This window comes from Mustela nigripes, chromosome 14 (assembly GCF_022355385.1).
Source record: "Mustela nigripes isolate SB6536 chromosome 14, MUSNIG.SB6536, whole genome shotgun sequence".
Taxonomy (NCBI): Eukaryota; Metazoa; Chordata; class Mammalia; order Carnivora; family Mustelidae; genus Mustela; species Mustela nigripes.
In genome coordinates this window covers 102362325-102378445 of record NC_081570.1, presented here as the reverse complement: position 1 = coordinate 102378445, position 16121 = coordinate 102362325, and the positions used below count along the sequence as shown (strand labels likewise).

Sequence of the window (16121 nt, the reverse complement as noted above, 5' to 3'; positions counted from 1 at the left end):
ACTGCACACCTCCCTCTTCTTCCTCACATGTGTTCATTTGTCCATTTAATCAATCCGCCAATATTTACTGAGGCCCCCTCTGACATCCCAAGTAGTCTGATAGGTCAGAGATGAAAACATAGCCTTGCCTTCAAATGCAATGTCTGGTTAGAAAGTTATCTTAATAAGATCTAGTTTTTTCAGAGTTGTATTTCTCGTTCTGTAGGTGGATAGTAGCTCTGTAGTGAATATTTCCATTTGGCCTTCCAGATCCACCGTTACCATTTTTCAGCCTATTCTGGCCTTCTGGGAGATGGGGGATAGGGTACAAGGACTGACTTTTATGGACCGGATAAATCATGTTCCTTTGACCCAAGATTCAGCAAATGGGAGGAACCAAAAGATCAGCTCAGAGAATGAGAGGAGAGGGAGGCAGGGCTATCACCCCATGCCATCACCCCCGTCATCTCATTCCCCACACCTGCCAGGCTATGGGTGGCTATTGGCTACCTTCCTCTCCTAAGATCACAGCACCTGCTAGATAACCCTCTTCGAGAACTCTTGGGTTAGCAGCTCTTCAGTCATATAAATCACTGTGAATGTCAATTACAAAATAATGAATATATTTCTGAGAAATAACAAAAGCAAACGATTGGGAACTATGTGAACTGCCACCTAAGACAGCTAGAAAAAATGAAAATGGGTCAGATACCCTTTCTTGTTTTACTCTTTGAAAAGCTATGTGGAGGGGGCACCTGGGTGGCTCAGTCAGTTAAGCATCCAACTCTTGATCTCTTGATTCTGGTTCAGGTCATGATCTCAGAGTGTGAGATCAAGCCCCATGTCAGGCTCCACACTGAGCATGGAGCCTGCTTATGATTCCCCCTCTCCTGCTGCCCTTCCCCACACTCACACATGCATGCTCTCTTAGAAAAAAAAAAAAGATATGTGGAAAGCCATCTCATGGCCACAGTTAGGTGAGAAAAGTTTAATATTCCGTTTTTCATAAATCTAACCTGGCTGTGACAGGATGACAAGTAGGGCCCATTTTATCTGGTGGAGAGTAGCTGTAGTTAAGTATTTATAGATCTGATTATTTTTTTTCTTTACTCATTTGCTTTTTTAGATTCTACATGAGAGAAATCATATGGTATTTGTCTTTCCCAGTCTGACTTATTTCACTTAGCACAATACCTCCTTAGTTCCATCCATGCTGTCTCAAATGGCATGATCTTATCCTTTTCATGGCTGCATAATATTCTCTGTGTGTGCACACACAGGCATGCACACGTGTGTGTGAGAGATCTTCCTTAATCACTTGTCTACCAGGTGACACGTTGTTTCCATATCTTGACTATTATAAATAATACTATAATAAACATAGGGGTACAGAAGATCTTTTCAAATTAGTGTTTTCATTTTCTTTGTATCCATCCTATTTTTACTCACTTTACAGATATGAAAAAAGAGGCACATGAAGGTTAAATGGTTCACTGAGATCAGTAATGGGGTCAGCATACAAATTTTCTCCGAGTTCATGCTCACTTCTACTTATTAAGGACAAAAAGTAAAGAAAATGACAGCTGATTGCAACTGTCAGTGGATTTTGGAAAAATCTAACTTTTCCAGATCTAACTGGTTAAGATGGGATTTGACTGAGGCAGTGAGGTTTAACACTCTCCCTGCTTCAGGGAGATCAAGATTATCTTTTCATGTTGTTTTTTAAGAAAGATCACGATCTAACCATGGTGTCTCACTTTCAGTCGTTCCTAGCATCACATCACAGAGATAGAATATGGGAAAGGATCTAATAGAGTTTGATTACTAGACAAAATAGAAAGGAGCCTATTTAAAAAACACTCCAAGAAACTCTGTTGAGACCTAGTTCTTTTTGTAAAACATAGACTCAGAAGTGGGAAGCCTATTCACCCATTATGAAGTAGCTGGGAGCAAAGGGTGATTTTAATACAGAATGAGTGTTCTGGTAACATATAGGTTTTGTCTTCAGGGCCGTACCTTCTGGGACAGATACGGCATGCAAAGAGAGAGAACAAAGTAAAATGCTCTTCCAAAACTTTAATTTGCTGATTTCTAAGCTCCATTTCTTCCATGGAACATGTATCTTAAGACTGAACAATGGGAATAGAAAATACTGAAAGTAGTCTCCTACATTTCTAGAAAATTGTTTTCCCCATTCTGGATCCATACTTACAGGAGCAATTCTCTGTCTTCTTTGAAGAGCTGTACTCTGATGTGGAAACAGCAGTTTGAAAAACATATATAGAGAAAAGATTAAGTATGAACAAAAGTTCCAGGGCCTGTACCATCCCCATATAATCAGTCCTCTTCCTGGCACCCCACGCTAAGGATTCTACAAGTAATGGAGTCATTTCTCTGAAGATCAGCACATGCAAATTATCCACTTATGTCTGCTCTCTTTCCACCCTTGCCACCTTTTCCCAGTCCCAGTTGTGAAGTGGGAAAGATGGTTTTTAAGGTAAAAAAAAAAAAAGTTGAATCTGGATGAAACTATGCATTGGCTCTTAATTTTAAGGGAAAGGTGCTCTGAGAAAAATTCTATTTTGCTACCCACATCACAGAGACACTTCTTTAATTTTGCTAGATGGCATCTTCCAGGAAAGTGATAGTAAAGTCTCCCTTAAGCCTCCTAAGCCATTCTCCCAAAGACCAGATAAGCCCCCGCTTATTATCCTTACACAAAGAAGATGGTATAATATGCACTTCACCACAGACTGCTAGGGAAAGACAGCATCTTTTAATGTTAGGGGTCAGAGATGAGTACATCAACCCTTTAAAAATCATTTAGTTGCCTCGACTTGGACACGTGACACAAATATGTGTCTTTAGGTGAAACCTTGCCTTTGGATCAGCCCTAGCCTTAGCTACTTCACTTTATACTGGTGTCACTTAATGCAGACCTTGTCTGGAGATTGTGGTTCTTTCTATCCTACTCTTATTCATTGTGTGATTTTTGTCAAGGTACTTAGTATCTTTGGATTACTTTCATCGCTATGAAACGAGGGGCAGAACTAGAATTAAGCCAAAGATGGTGGTGGGGGGAAGGCAATCCCCCAGTCATTGTTACAGTTTCCCGCATACTTCAGTGACACTCAGAAGTGATCTCACAGAAAGGTGGACTCTGTATCACTTTTGATTTAGGTCCTTAGAATCTGAGTCCAATATAAGATGGCATGGCCCTACCCCAACTTATGAAGAGCAAGGTTTACCTCCACTATGGAATCTCCTCCTCCATATTTGAAAAACGTATTTAATATAAAGGAAAGGTCAGAGGTGAATGGGTTGTGCTTTAAGTAAGTTTTGAACATAGATGCCATCTAGTCTTTGCAGTCTGCAAAATTCTTCCTTAAGTGAATAAATATGTAGGGCAACTCTCCATTACCTTGATCAGCATCTAATACCAACCTGACACTTAGAATTAAATTAGAGAAACAAAATTAGATACTTTGAGACTGGAGGGCTGATTACACTACTAGAGCTAAGAGTGGATTTAAACTCTTTCCTTATCCCATTTAAATCTAACTAGATATAAACTCTCCATTACCGAGGAATAAAGGTGTGTCTGCAGAGGTGGAGGTTCCCCTTGATGTTCTTGGACAAGGAAACCTAATCCTTTCTTCTGACACACATGGTTGCAATAGAAAGCGTTCCCCAACTGCCAGTCTGGTTTTAATCTATTGTTTCAAGCAAGACAAGATTTGCAGGGACTGTTAAGGAAAGAGCAGAATTACCAGAACTTATTATAAAATAAAAATGTTGATGAGAAATCAAATTTTAAACAAGTTTTCAAAGTTGTAGGCACAAACATCTGTAGACATACAGTGTATGCCAAAAGTATAGGACTATACAAGTTTTTAACTGTATCTAAAGTCTGCTTTGAGTACAACATTTATATATCATTTTACTAAAGTTCGTTGGCTTACCAACAAACCAAAATAATAGCAGTGGTGAAATAGTGCCAGTAAATACAGTGATGCTTCATTTAAAAACACTGTTGGACAATGAACTATTCCACAAGTGAACTTCTCATGTAACCGAACTACTCCTGCATTATGCAAGCTTGTAAAATGTAAATCACTTTGTATGCAAACATTTCAAAAGTGTATTATACAATTTTTCATTAAAAGATACACTGAATAATAATTTTCCTGAAGATGCAGGATTAACTTTGATCAATATCTAATACCAACCTGACACTTAGAATTGGAGAAACAAAATTAGATACTTTGAGACTCATTAAAATTTAAAATTCTCATTAAAATATGTTGACTAGTGCACTTCTTAGAGGAGCAGAAAATGGTGACCTTACACAATGTTGAGCTTTTCATGCTACTTTCCCAATGCCAAAAGATTTCAGAATGTGGTTGTAAGAGAACAAAAGCAGACGAAACTAGCTTTGCTTTAAATTAAGACTAGTGTCTTTTCTACTGTCAGCTTTCCCTCCCGGCCATTAAAAACATACCAACCTCTGAAAATTAGTTACATACTTTGTCGAAGTAAAACTTAGATTTAAAATATGTGCCTGCTCTGTGCAAAGTATTATACTAGGTGCCGGGAGAAATTTAAAAAATATAAAACCTAGTCCTTGTTCAAGGAGCAACCTGGCTGGCTGAGTGACACTCAAGAGTCATCAAGTCACTACTGTGATGGGAAACAATTTACTACTCTACGCTTAGTTTATTTATTACTCTAAGTTTCAGGTACTTTAAAAAAATAGATATTGAAGTTGTTCCATTTGTGTTCAGATATACCCTCTTCAATGGGAATATGCCTTGGAAGTATCTCCCATGGAAATATTATCAGTCACGTTGAGTCTTTGTAGATAAAAGACTGAAATTACTGCTTGAGGAAATAAAGTGGGCAGGCCTGTGACAGCTTTCTGCTGTAACCCTCCTTTTATTGCTAGGTTTTATCTTCTAATCCAGATGGCTGAACATGTCAGAAGTCTAACCTTACTAATTCCTAGGGTCATTTAATTTAATTAATAACATATCTGTAAAAAACAGTATTTTAATGTTTAGGCATTTATAAAACTGAATGTTTACAAGGGATACTGTGCATCCTTGTAATGATCAATCATCCCTTTCACTGGCAAGCCTCTTAGCTCAGTTTCAGTAACCACCACATTTTTGGGGTTGTAAATATCTTTTGACTACTTACTTCTTCTCATTTCCATCATCTGAGCACTTCTATTCCACAGATTCTACCTGGTGGTCTCAAAGAGTTCCATACTTTTAATTACCATCCGTTTTGTAGTTTGGCTCTCTCTCCTGACCTCCTGACCTATTTAATAGTCATCACATTCGGAACTAAAGCACACATCTCAAATTTATGAGACAAAACCAAACTCAACTGATTTAAGAATAACACTTGATTTTCTTAGGGTTTTTGTTTTTTTGGCCTTCATCATTCCAATTCCTTCCCTGCTTCTTTCTACATTACACCAATTGCTCTTAAATTTCACCAGTACTTCGTACCACTCTTAAGAGATCTTAATGTATGGTTTTAATTCACAAACTTTGTCTTAACCTGTTAAGATTTCAGTTGCTTTAAGAGTATGGGCATCCTTATTCCATTTATCTTGTACCTCTCCCTGTGGAAATGTGGTAATTTTCAGTATTTGTTCAATAGATAAATACAAGAAAACACATAAAGGAACTCTGACTAATCTCTTCTTGCTACATGTTTATTGATAGGTTCTTTTCTGTCTGGGAGCTTTTTGAGGGCATGAGCAGAAGCAGGAATGCAGTGTGGATTCTTCTCATAATTTAACCCAAAATGCAAACAATTTCTTCCATCAGGTATCACCTTCTGAAGCCCTCCCTGGACCAGGCTTAAGCGCCACAATTATAACTATCCCTCTTCCCCAGTCTTGGGGTTTGCTTCTATAACACTTGAAACAGTGCGTTATTTGCCTGCTATGCACTAGGCCATGTAACATAGGTGTTTTGCACCTTCAGTAGCCAGCCAGAAGTCTCATAGGACCACTTAATGCACTCTAACCACACTGGGTAGGCCACATTCGTAGAGACACTTCTTAAAAGCTGCCTCTGCATGGCTAGAAGCCCAAAGGCAATTTATTTGACTTTCAATCTGAAATGCTGCTACTAAAATCCCCGAAAGACATTCTCCCACCTGGAAGCCTGCACCAAGACCAGGTCTCCAGGGAAAACACTAAAAAGCCAAGCCCCGCCCCGTTCCTGTCCCCACCTGCTGGGCAAAGACCCGACTCCAGTACGCCCGGAAGACCGGGGCGCTTACGCAGCAAGCCAAACAGCCGCAACTCTGGGACTGGCTCTCTGGGCAGACGTCACTCAAGTCACTACGGCTCCTCCCCTCTCAAGATGGCGATGCGCTCAATGTGGAAGGCGCGTGGGTGCTGGAGCTGCATCCGGGCACTTCATAAAGGACCCGAAGCTGCTCAGACTCCCCAGGTAACCATAGCTGGCCTTTCTCCCGCCAGCTTCCGATTCGACTAGGTCCTTCTTGTCTCCCCTCCCTCCACTGGTTTCTCTCCCCGCGTTTCCACTGGAGAATACCGAGCCGCTTTTCTCCTAAGGTCCGCTCTCCGAAGACTGCCTTCCTACTTGCAACGCGGCGACGTCGCACGGATGCGCGATGACGTCACCCGCCGTGGAGGGCAGGAGCGCGCGTCCGCTAGCCTGCTTGGCCTCTGCCTCTTTCCCTGTTCCGCTGTTGCCGGGCAACGCGGGAAGCCTGGTCCTCTGTGAAGTTCACAGACCGGAAGGCGGGTCTTTCCCCAGCTGCCCCCCTTCTCACGGTCCCATTACTATTTCACCCTTCTTACTGAGGGGCCAGTGGAGAAATTAGAGGAGGTTTTGTTAGGAATTGGGCGGTTTAAGTCGGAGCGCCCACTTGACATCTTCGTTCTGGCAGGGCGGCCTATCAGTGTCACGTGTGCATGCGTCTTCCTCTCGGGTTCCGCATTCTCCAAGGCACACCTGCATGGAGCAGGCTCTGTAAGGAAATTATTAGATGCCAAAGTTGCTGTTTTCGTTACCCTGTCGTGCTGAGAGCATGAACACCAGCTTCAACCCACCCCGTCAGTATTTCCAATTTTACCCTCTTGGGGGAGGAGGGAAATATATATATATATTATACAGTGTGTATATATATATATATATATATATATATATTCACACATTTAGTAAATGAATGAGTGAAGTATCTGAATGAGTGAAAGGTGATATATTTATATATCTGACCTTTCATTCATTCAGATACTTACTTCACTCATTCAGACATTTACTAAATGTCTTACAAGTACGATCTTGGTGGTAGGCACTTTGTTGTACATCTCTTGGGACATATCTTCAGGGAGCTGTGAAGAAAATTGAGATTCAGTGGTTATCAGATGATTTCTTGGCATCCTCGCATATTCGTGGTTAAAATGCATAGGTGTGCGGATTTTGTGTGGGAACTGGTGTATTGGAAAAGAGCACTAGACCTGAAATTAAGAAATCGAAGTTCAAGAGATTTGTCTGCCACTCGCTAGTTCTGTGGCAGGACAAGTCAATCTCCCCGGATTTATTTTCTTTAATAAAATGGGTGGAGGAAGGGTGGGACTGATTGACCCATTAATGTTCCTTCAAGCTTTGGAAAATCTGTGGCTCCATGATTATGAAGCCAAAGGAAGGCAACGTGATGAATTATGAAAACCAAGATTTGAGTTTAACTTGTTTTTCCAGTCATCTCATAAATTACTTAATGTTCTTTAGTTAAGTTTTCCTCCTTGAGATGGGCCTCACCAGATTAGTTTAAGGATAAAGGAAATACCAGATACCAAATGCCATTTGTTGTCAACCAAATACCATTCGTTGTCAACGAAACAGCTACTTAAGTGTTATTTTACATTTCAGGCAGCACTTTTAGGTAAGAATTGATTCAAAATTAGATAAATCCATTCAGTACTCCTCTCTTTGAAGTTTGAGGGTTTGATTCTGCAGAACCAGAATTGGTTGATTACTATTTTATAGCTAGCTAACAGCGTGTTAAAACCTGTGGTACCAAAGTAACTAAACCTTAGCTCCAAACTTCCTCTTTCTAAACCGAAGAGGTGAGGATGTTATGAGAAATAGAAAATCAGAGAGAAAAGGAAAATAAGCTAGAGCCCACTAATGATTACCCAGGGAGTTTTAGGGCACTAAGTTATTATAAATGCTAAGAGAAAAGTTCTTAAACCTCTGGTATTGTTTCAGTGGAATTAATGAGTATGGTTATCTTAAGGTTAATCAACTACTAATCTAGATAGTTTCAAAAATGCAGAATTTCCAGAACAGATTAGTGTTTCCAAACCTTTAATTTATCTTTGAGTAGACTAAGAATTAATTGTAAGCAAGAGCATTTCTTTTTTAAAGTATAAATCTACATGTGATTTTCAGTCATTAACTATGATGGTTTGAAAAGCTAATGTAGTCTTTTGAAAAACCAACTGAGAAAAGATACAAAAATGTTTTCATAGTGTAATTATAATATTGTTTGTAAGTAACTATTTATTAAATATATGCACACACAAAAAAGACTGGAAGGAAACAACCAGTCTTAACTTTTTTGTTTTGCTTTGGTCTTCCTAAATAGTGGATTAAAAATCACTTAAGTTTTCTTTAGACTTTCTATATTTTCCACATGTTCAAAATTGAAGATATATCACTTTTAGACTGAGAATAAAGTGTTAAAGCGTAAATCTCCATATAAATGCATAGTCATTAATATCATCTGTGATATTTTAGATCTCTAAAAACCTAAATAGATACTTGTCCCACAGTGCTATTATTAAAATGGCCTTAGAAAAGGAATAGAAATTTATGGCCACTTTTCCTGTATGTATCTTCTTTTTCTCTTGAAAAGCTTCCTTTGAAGTCAAAGCGATTTTTGTGAACAGATGCAGAAATATGTGAAGGAAGAATTAGATTCTTAAACCAGATGTATTGGACATTTTTACGATATCTCATAACTTTTGTAGAAAACAAAAATTATTTTGCAAGAGAATAGTCTAATAGAAACTACGTTTTTATCATATGGATGATTCTATCAGAAACTAAGAAATAGCCAAGTTGCTGGTTACTAGTTTGGTTACCTAGTTACTCCCTGAGGTAAGAGGCCAAAGTGAGTGAGCCAAGGCAGCGCTGTTTTGGAAACTATGACTGATAAAGTATTTTGATTCTTAGGTTGTTTCAATGTTTTCTTTAAAAAACAAAATAAGGTTGGCTTCTAGGACCTTTGGTTACCTCAAAGGCAGGCTTTTGCCCCTCAAGTCTAGAGATAGACTCAAGTTTCAAATAAAAAATAGAAAGAAACCGGGAATAACAGTGTTTCAAGCCATACTCATTGTGAGTTGTCTACAATTTATGTGAAAGCTGTTTATTTTGCCAGGTGTGACCTCACAAAAAACTGTTGATGTTTGACAAGATGAGAGTAGTCGCAGAGTCAGAGGAATGAAGATTTGACATGCTACGTTTAAATAGTGATTGCATTAGGTAAATTTAAGCCTGTCATCGTTGGCCAAATACAGAATCCACACTTCTTGAAGCCTTAACTTATGATGGTGTTGTACCAAGAGTGAAATATTGATGGATAGTAGACTTTTGCAAGAATATCTGGAGTCATTCAGTGTAAAATGTCCACATTTTGCTGCAGTTGAACAACAAGCCTCACTCTTAGCTGTCCGAAGCAGGGTGTGGCCAGTATTAACAGACCATTCCTAATGTTAATGGCTACCAAGTTTAGCCATTAGATGAAGCAATCATGCCTGCAAAAAAAAAAAAAAAAGAAAAGAAAAAGAAAAAGAAAAAAAAGGCAATGTATTAAATTATTTTTCTTGTATTCAGTTCTCATGACTAGGCTTTTCAAACAATTGCTACTTTTTAAACTTTTTTTCTTTTAAATGATTTCAGATTTACCAAGTTGCAAAATTAGCAAAATTTACCTCCTTCACCAAGCTTCCTTTTACATAATCATAATACAATGATCAAAGCCAAGAAATAAGTTTGGTACAATACTAGCTAAAGACACATTTCAAATTTCACCAGTTTTTCCACTAGTCTTACAGGTCCTGGTCTGGGATCAAATCCAGGATCCCATGTTGCATTTAGCTGGCATGTCTCCTCCAATTTATGGCACTTCCTCACTCTTTCATGACCTTGGCACTTTTGAAGAGGATTGGTTAATTATTTACTAGTTTGATGTTTTCTCATGATTAGGTTATAGGTCTTTGGCAAGAATACCACCAAAAAGAAATTGTTCATAACAAGGCTTTAAGGCAGGTGTTAACACCTTATTTTAAATCATGAGGAAATTGACTTTAGTTAAGTAACTTGCTTAAAATCACAACGCTGATTAATTGTGGAATTAGGATGGTAAGATTTACTATTGGGATTTCCTTCCCTGTTTTGCAATTAATATTTGTTGTAGGTTTCTGTGATCTTAATGACATTAAAATGGGGTAGCTTTCCCAGTGACTTTTCCCTTAGCTTGTCTCTGCTCTGTTTTGTTCATCCAACTTGCAACAAGAGCTAATCAGCTTGGATAGCTCTAAGGAGCTTCTATAGACATCATTTTGCAAGACAATAACTGAGCTGGTTTGATGGGGGCTATTTCATCTCTGTGCTTTTCTTAAATGGTCTTGCATGGACCCACTCGAATGGCCCTTTTAAGCTTAATTCGCCTAGGAGTCCATTCACTTAAAATCCTTTTTAAAGATTTTTTTTTTTAATTTATTTATTTGAGAGAGAGACAGAGAGTGAGAGTGAAAGGGAGAGCATGAGAAGGGGGAGAGTCAGAGGGAGAAACAGACTCCCTGCAGAGCAGGACTCCAGGATCCTGACCTGAGCTGAAGGCAGCCGCCTAACCAACTTAGCCACCCAGGTGCCCCTTTATTTTTTTTAAGATTTTTTTTTTAATTTTATTTATTTGAGAGAGAGAGAGTGAGAGAGAGAAACCTTTTTAGATTGGTTTTCCTTGCGAACTGACTTAGCTTATTAGAAATAATTTTTAAAAGTATATTTGAGTAGACAGTGGAAACTATTGATGGTAACTGATGAAAACAAAGAGGAGGAATAGTAAGTAGATGCTGAGGATTTTTGGTAGTAACTGTTCTTGGCATCCACAGCCAGGAATTGCTAAAGAGAGTAAAGGCTGCTCCCTGAGATCTTTCTCAGTCTTTTGCATGGCTGCAAGTTACAGAAGAACTGTCTGCAGAGACTTACCCAAATATATATACTTAAGCCTATATCCATACAAAATCCTGTCTTTCAGAAAAAGAATGGATATGTAGCTAGCACTTTCTATGTGCTAAGTCCCTGTGCTATGTGCTATACATACTTTATCTTGGGCAAATAATATTGTATCCATTTTATAGAAGAGGAAACTAAGGCTTGGAAAGATTAGGTAACTTTCCTAGGTCAGAGCTAGTAAATGGCAGCACCAGGATTCAAATTCAGCCTCATATATGCTTTTTCCACCGGTCCAGTCGTCTTTTCTCTTACCAAATAAGATTTTGTATCAATTCCTGTTAGATAAAACATAAAAGCAGAGTTTTTCTGATTTCAGGAGTAGAGGAGTAGCTAGAGCCCTGCTTCCTTGACCTCACTACCTCCACTCCCCAAACCATCTCCTCCCCCCACACATAAACAAGGACCTGGGAGATGAGGCCACACAATCTTAAATTTCTTATGATGACATTTGAAAAATACTTCAGCTTCCTAACATATCCAAGTAAGTTTGCTGGCCGAGGACCACATATGATGGATGAATTGTGTTCTAGGAGCTGCACAGAAAATAAGTAGTTTGAGAGTATTCACTTTGATATGTGTGTATTTTATCAATAAAATGCAACGTATGTTCCATTTATTTTAAGCTGCACAGGCACTAAAGATAATAGTAGTTGATTTTTCTTCTTCTCTCTCTCCTTCCTTCCTTCTTTCTAAACCCAGCTTACCTCTGCGTAGTATGCTGATCATTGTACACAAAGATGGTTCTCTGGATTCCCTCAGTCATTATTATAACTAACCCGGCCTCTAGCCTCTAGCCTCCTCATAAAGAACGGTTATCCAGCTCTGCTCTTGATTCCATTCTTGATTCCAGGGTTCAGGAATTTCTCAGAGACTGCAACATGAGGCCTAAGGCGTCTTTTTGAATTTCCACAGGAGACATTTACTCATGGAGGGTGGCCACTGCTCTGCTGGTGTGAGACACTGGATGCAGAGAGATAATTTATAGGCACAGAGGTGCTACATGGACTCCAGCTTGACTTAATTTAACTCTGTCTGAGCATTTACAGTTTTCTCTATATATCATTTCTTAGCAATACCGTATCTTTTATTCCCAATAGGAGGCATAACACTTTCTCTTAACGTCCCTGCTTACTGGATGAGTCAAGATCATGTCAAGGTTTTCACACCACCCTGACATCTGAGTTCTGTTGGGCCTCTAGCCATTTATCAAAATTCATCTCCAGCTTTCTTTTTTTAATGGCACACAGTCATCCTGGCATCTTTTGAATGTACTTCTGGTTGGTTAAGGAACTGCCTTTTGACTGCCCACTATGTCTCCTAAAAGGCAGAGTTAAGGGCTCCTGGGTGGCTCATTCACTGGGTGTCTGCCTTCAGCTCAGGTCATGATCTCCTGGTCTTGGGATCAAGCCCCACATCGGGCTCCCTGCTCAGCAGGGACCCTGCTTCTCCCTCTTCTACTCCCCCTGCTTGTATTCCCTCTCTCTGTCAAATAAATAAATAAAATCTTTAAAAATAAATAAATAAAAGGCAGAGTTAAGCCACCCTGATTTCTAACCAATGCAGATTCTCATTGCTTCTGCTTCTCAATCCCTTGCCCTCTAGGCTAGGACAGGAGCCAGCATGCAGGGCTGTCAGTCTCTCTGCATTCCTGCCCTGATGCTCTGACTGGGACTCACTATAGGGCCAGGCAAGTCCACTGTGGTTAGAGTCCTAAATGAATGACTTTGGTTCCATTGCTGCTTATCCCAGGTTTTTAGGATGATAAGTTGTAGATTTTTCATTAAGGGTATGTGAAAGCTTAAAATAAAATAACAAATCTCACCTTGCAAAAAATTTTCAAGTGGAATCTCTTATCTTCTGTAATATCCTGTTCTAACGTAACACTTTGTAGTCTCCAAAATGCTTCACATATTCTTTAATCCTGAGTGCAGCATACCAAGTTTCACTATTTAATCACCTAAAATTTTGACTCACTGATTACATTCTCATCTTCTAATTTTTTTTAAACAGTTGTAATAACGATGAATCTAAGTAAATATCGGTGTTCTTTAAGGTTTTGGTTAAATGGATGTTATTTTCATATTTGTGTTGAAATCATTTAGCATTATTAACAAACACCATATAAACAATAGTGATGGTAGAGGTGATCCTAGCACACATTTATGTTTACCATGTACCAAGCATGATTTTAAGCACTTGACATCCATTAGCTTATTTAATCCAGGGAGGTTTGTGCTAATATGAACCCCGTTTTGTCGATGAGAATAGTAAGAGGTTAAATGACTCACCCAAGGTCACATAGCTAGCAAATGTTAGAGCCAAGATATAAACCCTGGTAGCCTGATTCCAAAGTCTGTACCCTAACTGTAATAAAATGCCATTAAAGTTTGGAACAAATTACCCATGGTACCATTCTGATAACTGCCTTGCAACTTTTAAATCCGTTTCATGAAAGCCACTTATATATCTTGCCATGGTGACATGTAGAGCAGAATTATAAATCATCCTTTGTTGTCACTGCTTCTACACTCTTGTTTGACTCAATGAATTATGATGAAGGAGCAAAGGTGTCTTGTGAATTTATCTCCATGTCTCTATTTGGCTACTGCCACTAAAATTTCTGTGTATAAAATCAGGGCTTTAAACACATGAGTCCCAAGGTGCATGTAGGAAGCTCTGTTTACACATAGTCTATAGCTAAAAGGTCAAACTGCGCACAGCACTGCAGGCAGAGGGGAGGTGGTGAGTGCTGAAGCTGATGGATGACCAAGGGACCACTATCTAGGGTCTAGTTGGGATTTATGGCAAGAGTACTTTCTTCAAAAGTAGGAGAGGTGCAAAGTGGGAAAACAGGAGAGATGAAAGTAATTAGTGGTGTGGACCATTTCTGCAAGTGATAAGTAAAAATGTTATGCTAAGGAATCCTCATTCCAAGGAGCTTTTAAAGGGGCCTCTAATTCAGTGAATGAATTAAAGTGAATTGTTTCTCGTTAGTACATTAATTAGGTCGCTGTTGAGGTTTTAAAATGAGCGACATTGAACAATTTATTTTACACGCCAAATAAAAGACTCCTCATAACCTTTTCCTAATACTCCCCATGAACAAAGACTGCATGGGCCATTCTACTTTATAGTCGTTCAGGCCCACACTTTACTCACTATGTTACCTTGGGCCCCTTTCAGGAAGCTGGAGAATGTAATGGAAAAGGGATATGGAGCTGTTTACCCAAATCCCTGATTTGGATTCCTGTCCTCCCATGGGGAGAATGAGCTAAGCAGCCATTCCATAAATTTGCTGGAAGAGAAAAGAGGTCTCTTAAGCAGAGGCTAAGTGTGCGGCATAAGGGTGTCCGAAGGGAGATGTTAAGGACCAGGCTATGTGGAAGCTCTTGCCAGTTCCGGGGAGAGAGCCAGGTTGGCCTTCCATAGGATACTAGTTACCTGGCCATCTTGGTTGTGAAGGAAGATCCTTCTCTCCAGGCAGGCAACTTTGGCTTCTCCAATGGCTGGCCAGCCAACCCCATGCCAGCAAGCTGTGAAACTCAGTGACCTAGAGAAGCAAATGTCTAGAGAATAAGCAATCACATGAACATTATACTTGTCATTTTAAAGTTTACTGGCCCCTTCTCAAGAGGAAGTGCAATAAAGCAGAAGGTACGTGACTCTTGGGATCAAGTTAGGCCTGGTTGTACCAGTTCTGTGATGCCACGCAAATTATCTAATCTCACTAAACTTTAGTTTTCTCATCTGTAAGGTACTCATAATAATGCTTATAGGAATATGTGGATCCGAGTTCCTGCCATATATATATATATGGCTCTTCGCAAAAGTCTTTTTGCCAGTGCATAGAACCTAGTGGGTCATTTATGCTGGATGATGATGATTTCTTCAATAACATATAATTCTACTCAGTGAACTTTCTCTCCTCTACCCTTATCAATCTTAATAATCCTTTGATTCCCCCATCACCATACTTTCCTACCCTTCCATTCCCCATCCCCCAAATCATTCTCCCAGATTAATCCCCTTAAAGCAGCATTCTAATTATGGCTTCTCCCCTTGCTCAGCAACCTTTGGGGGCCTCTAATGAAATTTAGTCCCCTTAGAGCTCCACATACAAGACTTTCCACAGTCTAGATCCAAAACACTTCTCTAGGCCATTGCTGCCTTACATTACATGGATCCTTTGTCTTGGTGTTCATAGAATTTCTAAGTTTGCACAGAGCTCTTCCCTTTTACTTCTTTGTTAATGCCACTGTCTCTTCATGGAAAGGCCTTTCTTCCCATTCTTATTTGTCTGTATTCCACCATTTAAAAAAAAAATGAAACAGAAATACACAATTCCAGACTTCAAGTTATATTACAAAACTATATCAATCAAAACAATATGGTACTGGCACAAAAATAGACACATAGACCAATGGAACAGAACAGAAAACCCAGAAATGAATCCGCAACTATATGGTCAGTCTTTGACAAAACAAGAGAGAATAATCCAAAGGAAAAAAGATAGTCTCTTCAACAAATGGTAGTGGGAAAACTGGACAGCAGCATGTAAAAAAAAAGAAGGAAGGAAGGAAGAAAGAAAGAAAGTGGACCACTTTCTTACACCATACACAAAAATACATTCAAAATGAATTAAAGAACTAAATGTGAGACCTGAAACCATAAAAATCCTAGAGAACACAGGCAGTAACCTTTTTGACATTGACTATAGCAACTTTTTCTAGGTATGGCTCCTGAGGCAAGGGAAACAAAAGCAAAATTAAACTATTGGGGCTTCATCAAGAAAAAAGTTTCTGCACAGCAAAGGAAACAATCAACAAAAATAAAAGGCAACCTTCAACTAGA

General features: G+C 39.2%; 1 protein-coding gene and 1 long non-coding RNA gene across 2 annotated transcripts in view; one reads left to right on the top strand and one right to left on the bottom strand.

The window, feature by feature from the left end:
* Positions 1–2069: 2069 nt before the first annotated feature.
* LOC132001376 (uncharacterized) lies at positions 2070–6312 on the bottom strand. Its single transcript, XR_009399604.1, has 3 exons — positions 6229–6312; positions 3563–3725; positions 2070–2227 (listed from the first exon to the last, which is right to left on the bottom strand). It is a non-coding gene; the product is annotated as an uncharacterized LOC132001376 (long non-coding RNA).
* The window catches only part of WARS2 (tryptophanyl tRNA synthetase 2, mitochondrial), a 93860-nt gene continuing 83464 nt past the window's right edge, over positions 5726–16121 (top strand). Inside the window, exon 1 of the mRNA XM_059375886.1 lies at positions 5726–6452. Coding sequence (XP_059231869.1) covers positions 6117–6452 — 336 coding nt within the window. The 5' untranslated portion in view covers positions 5726–6116. The remainder of the gene's footprint in view (positions 6453–16121) is intronic.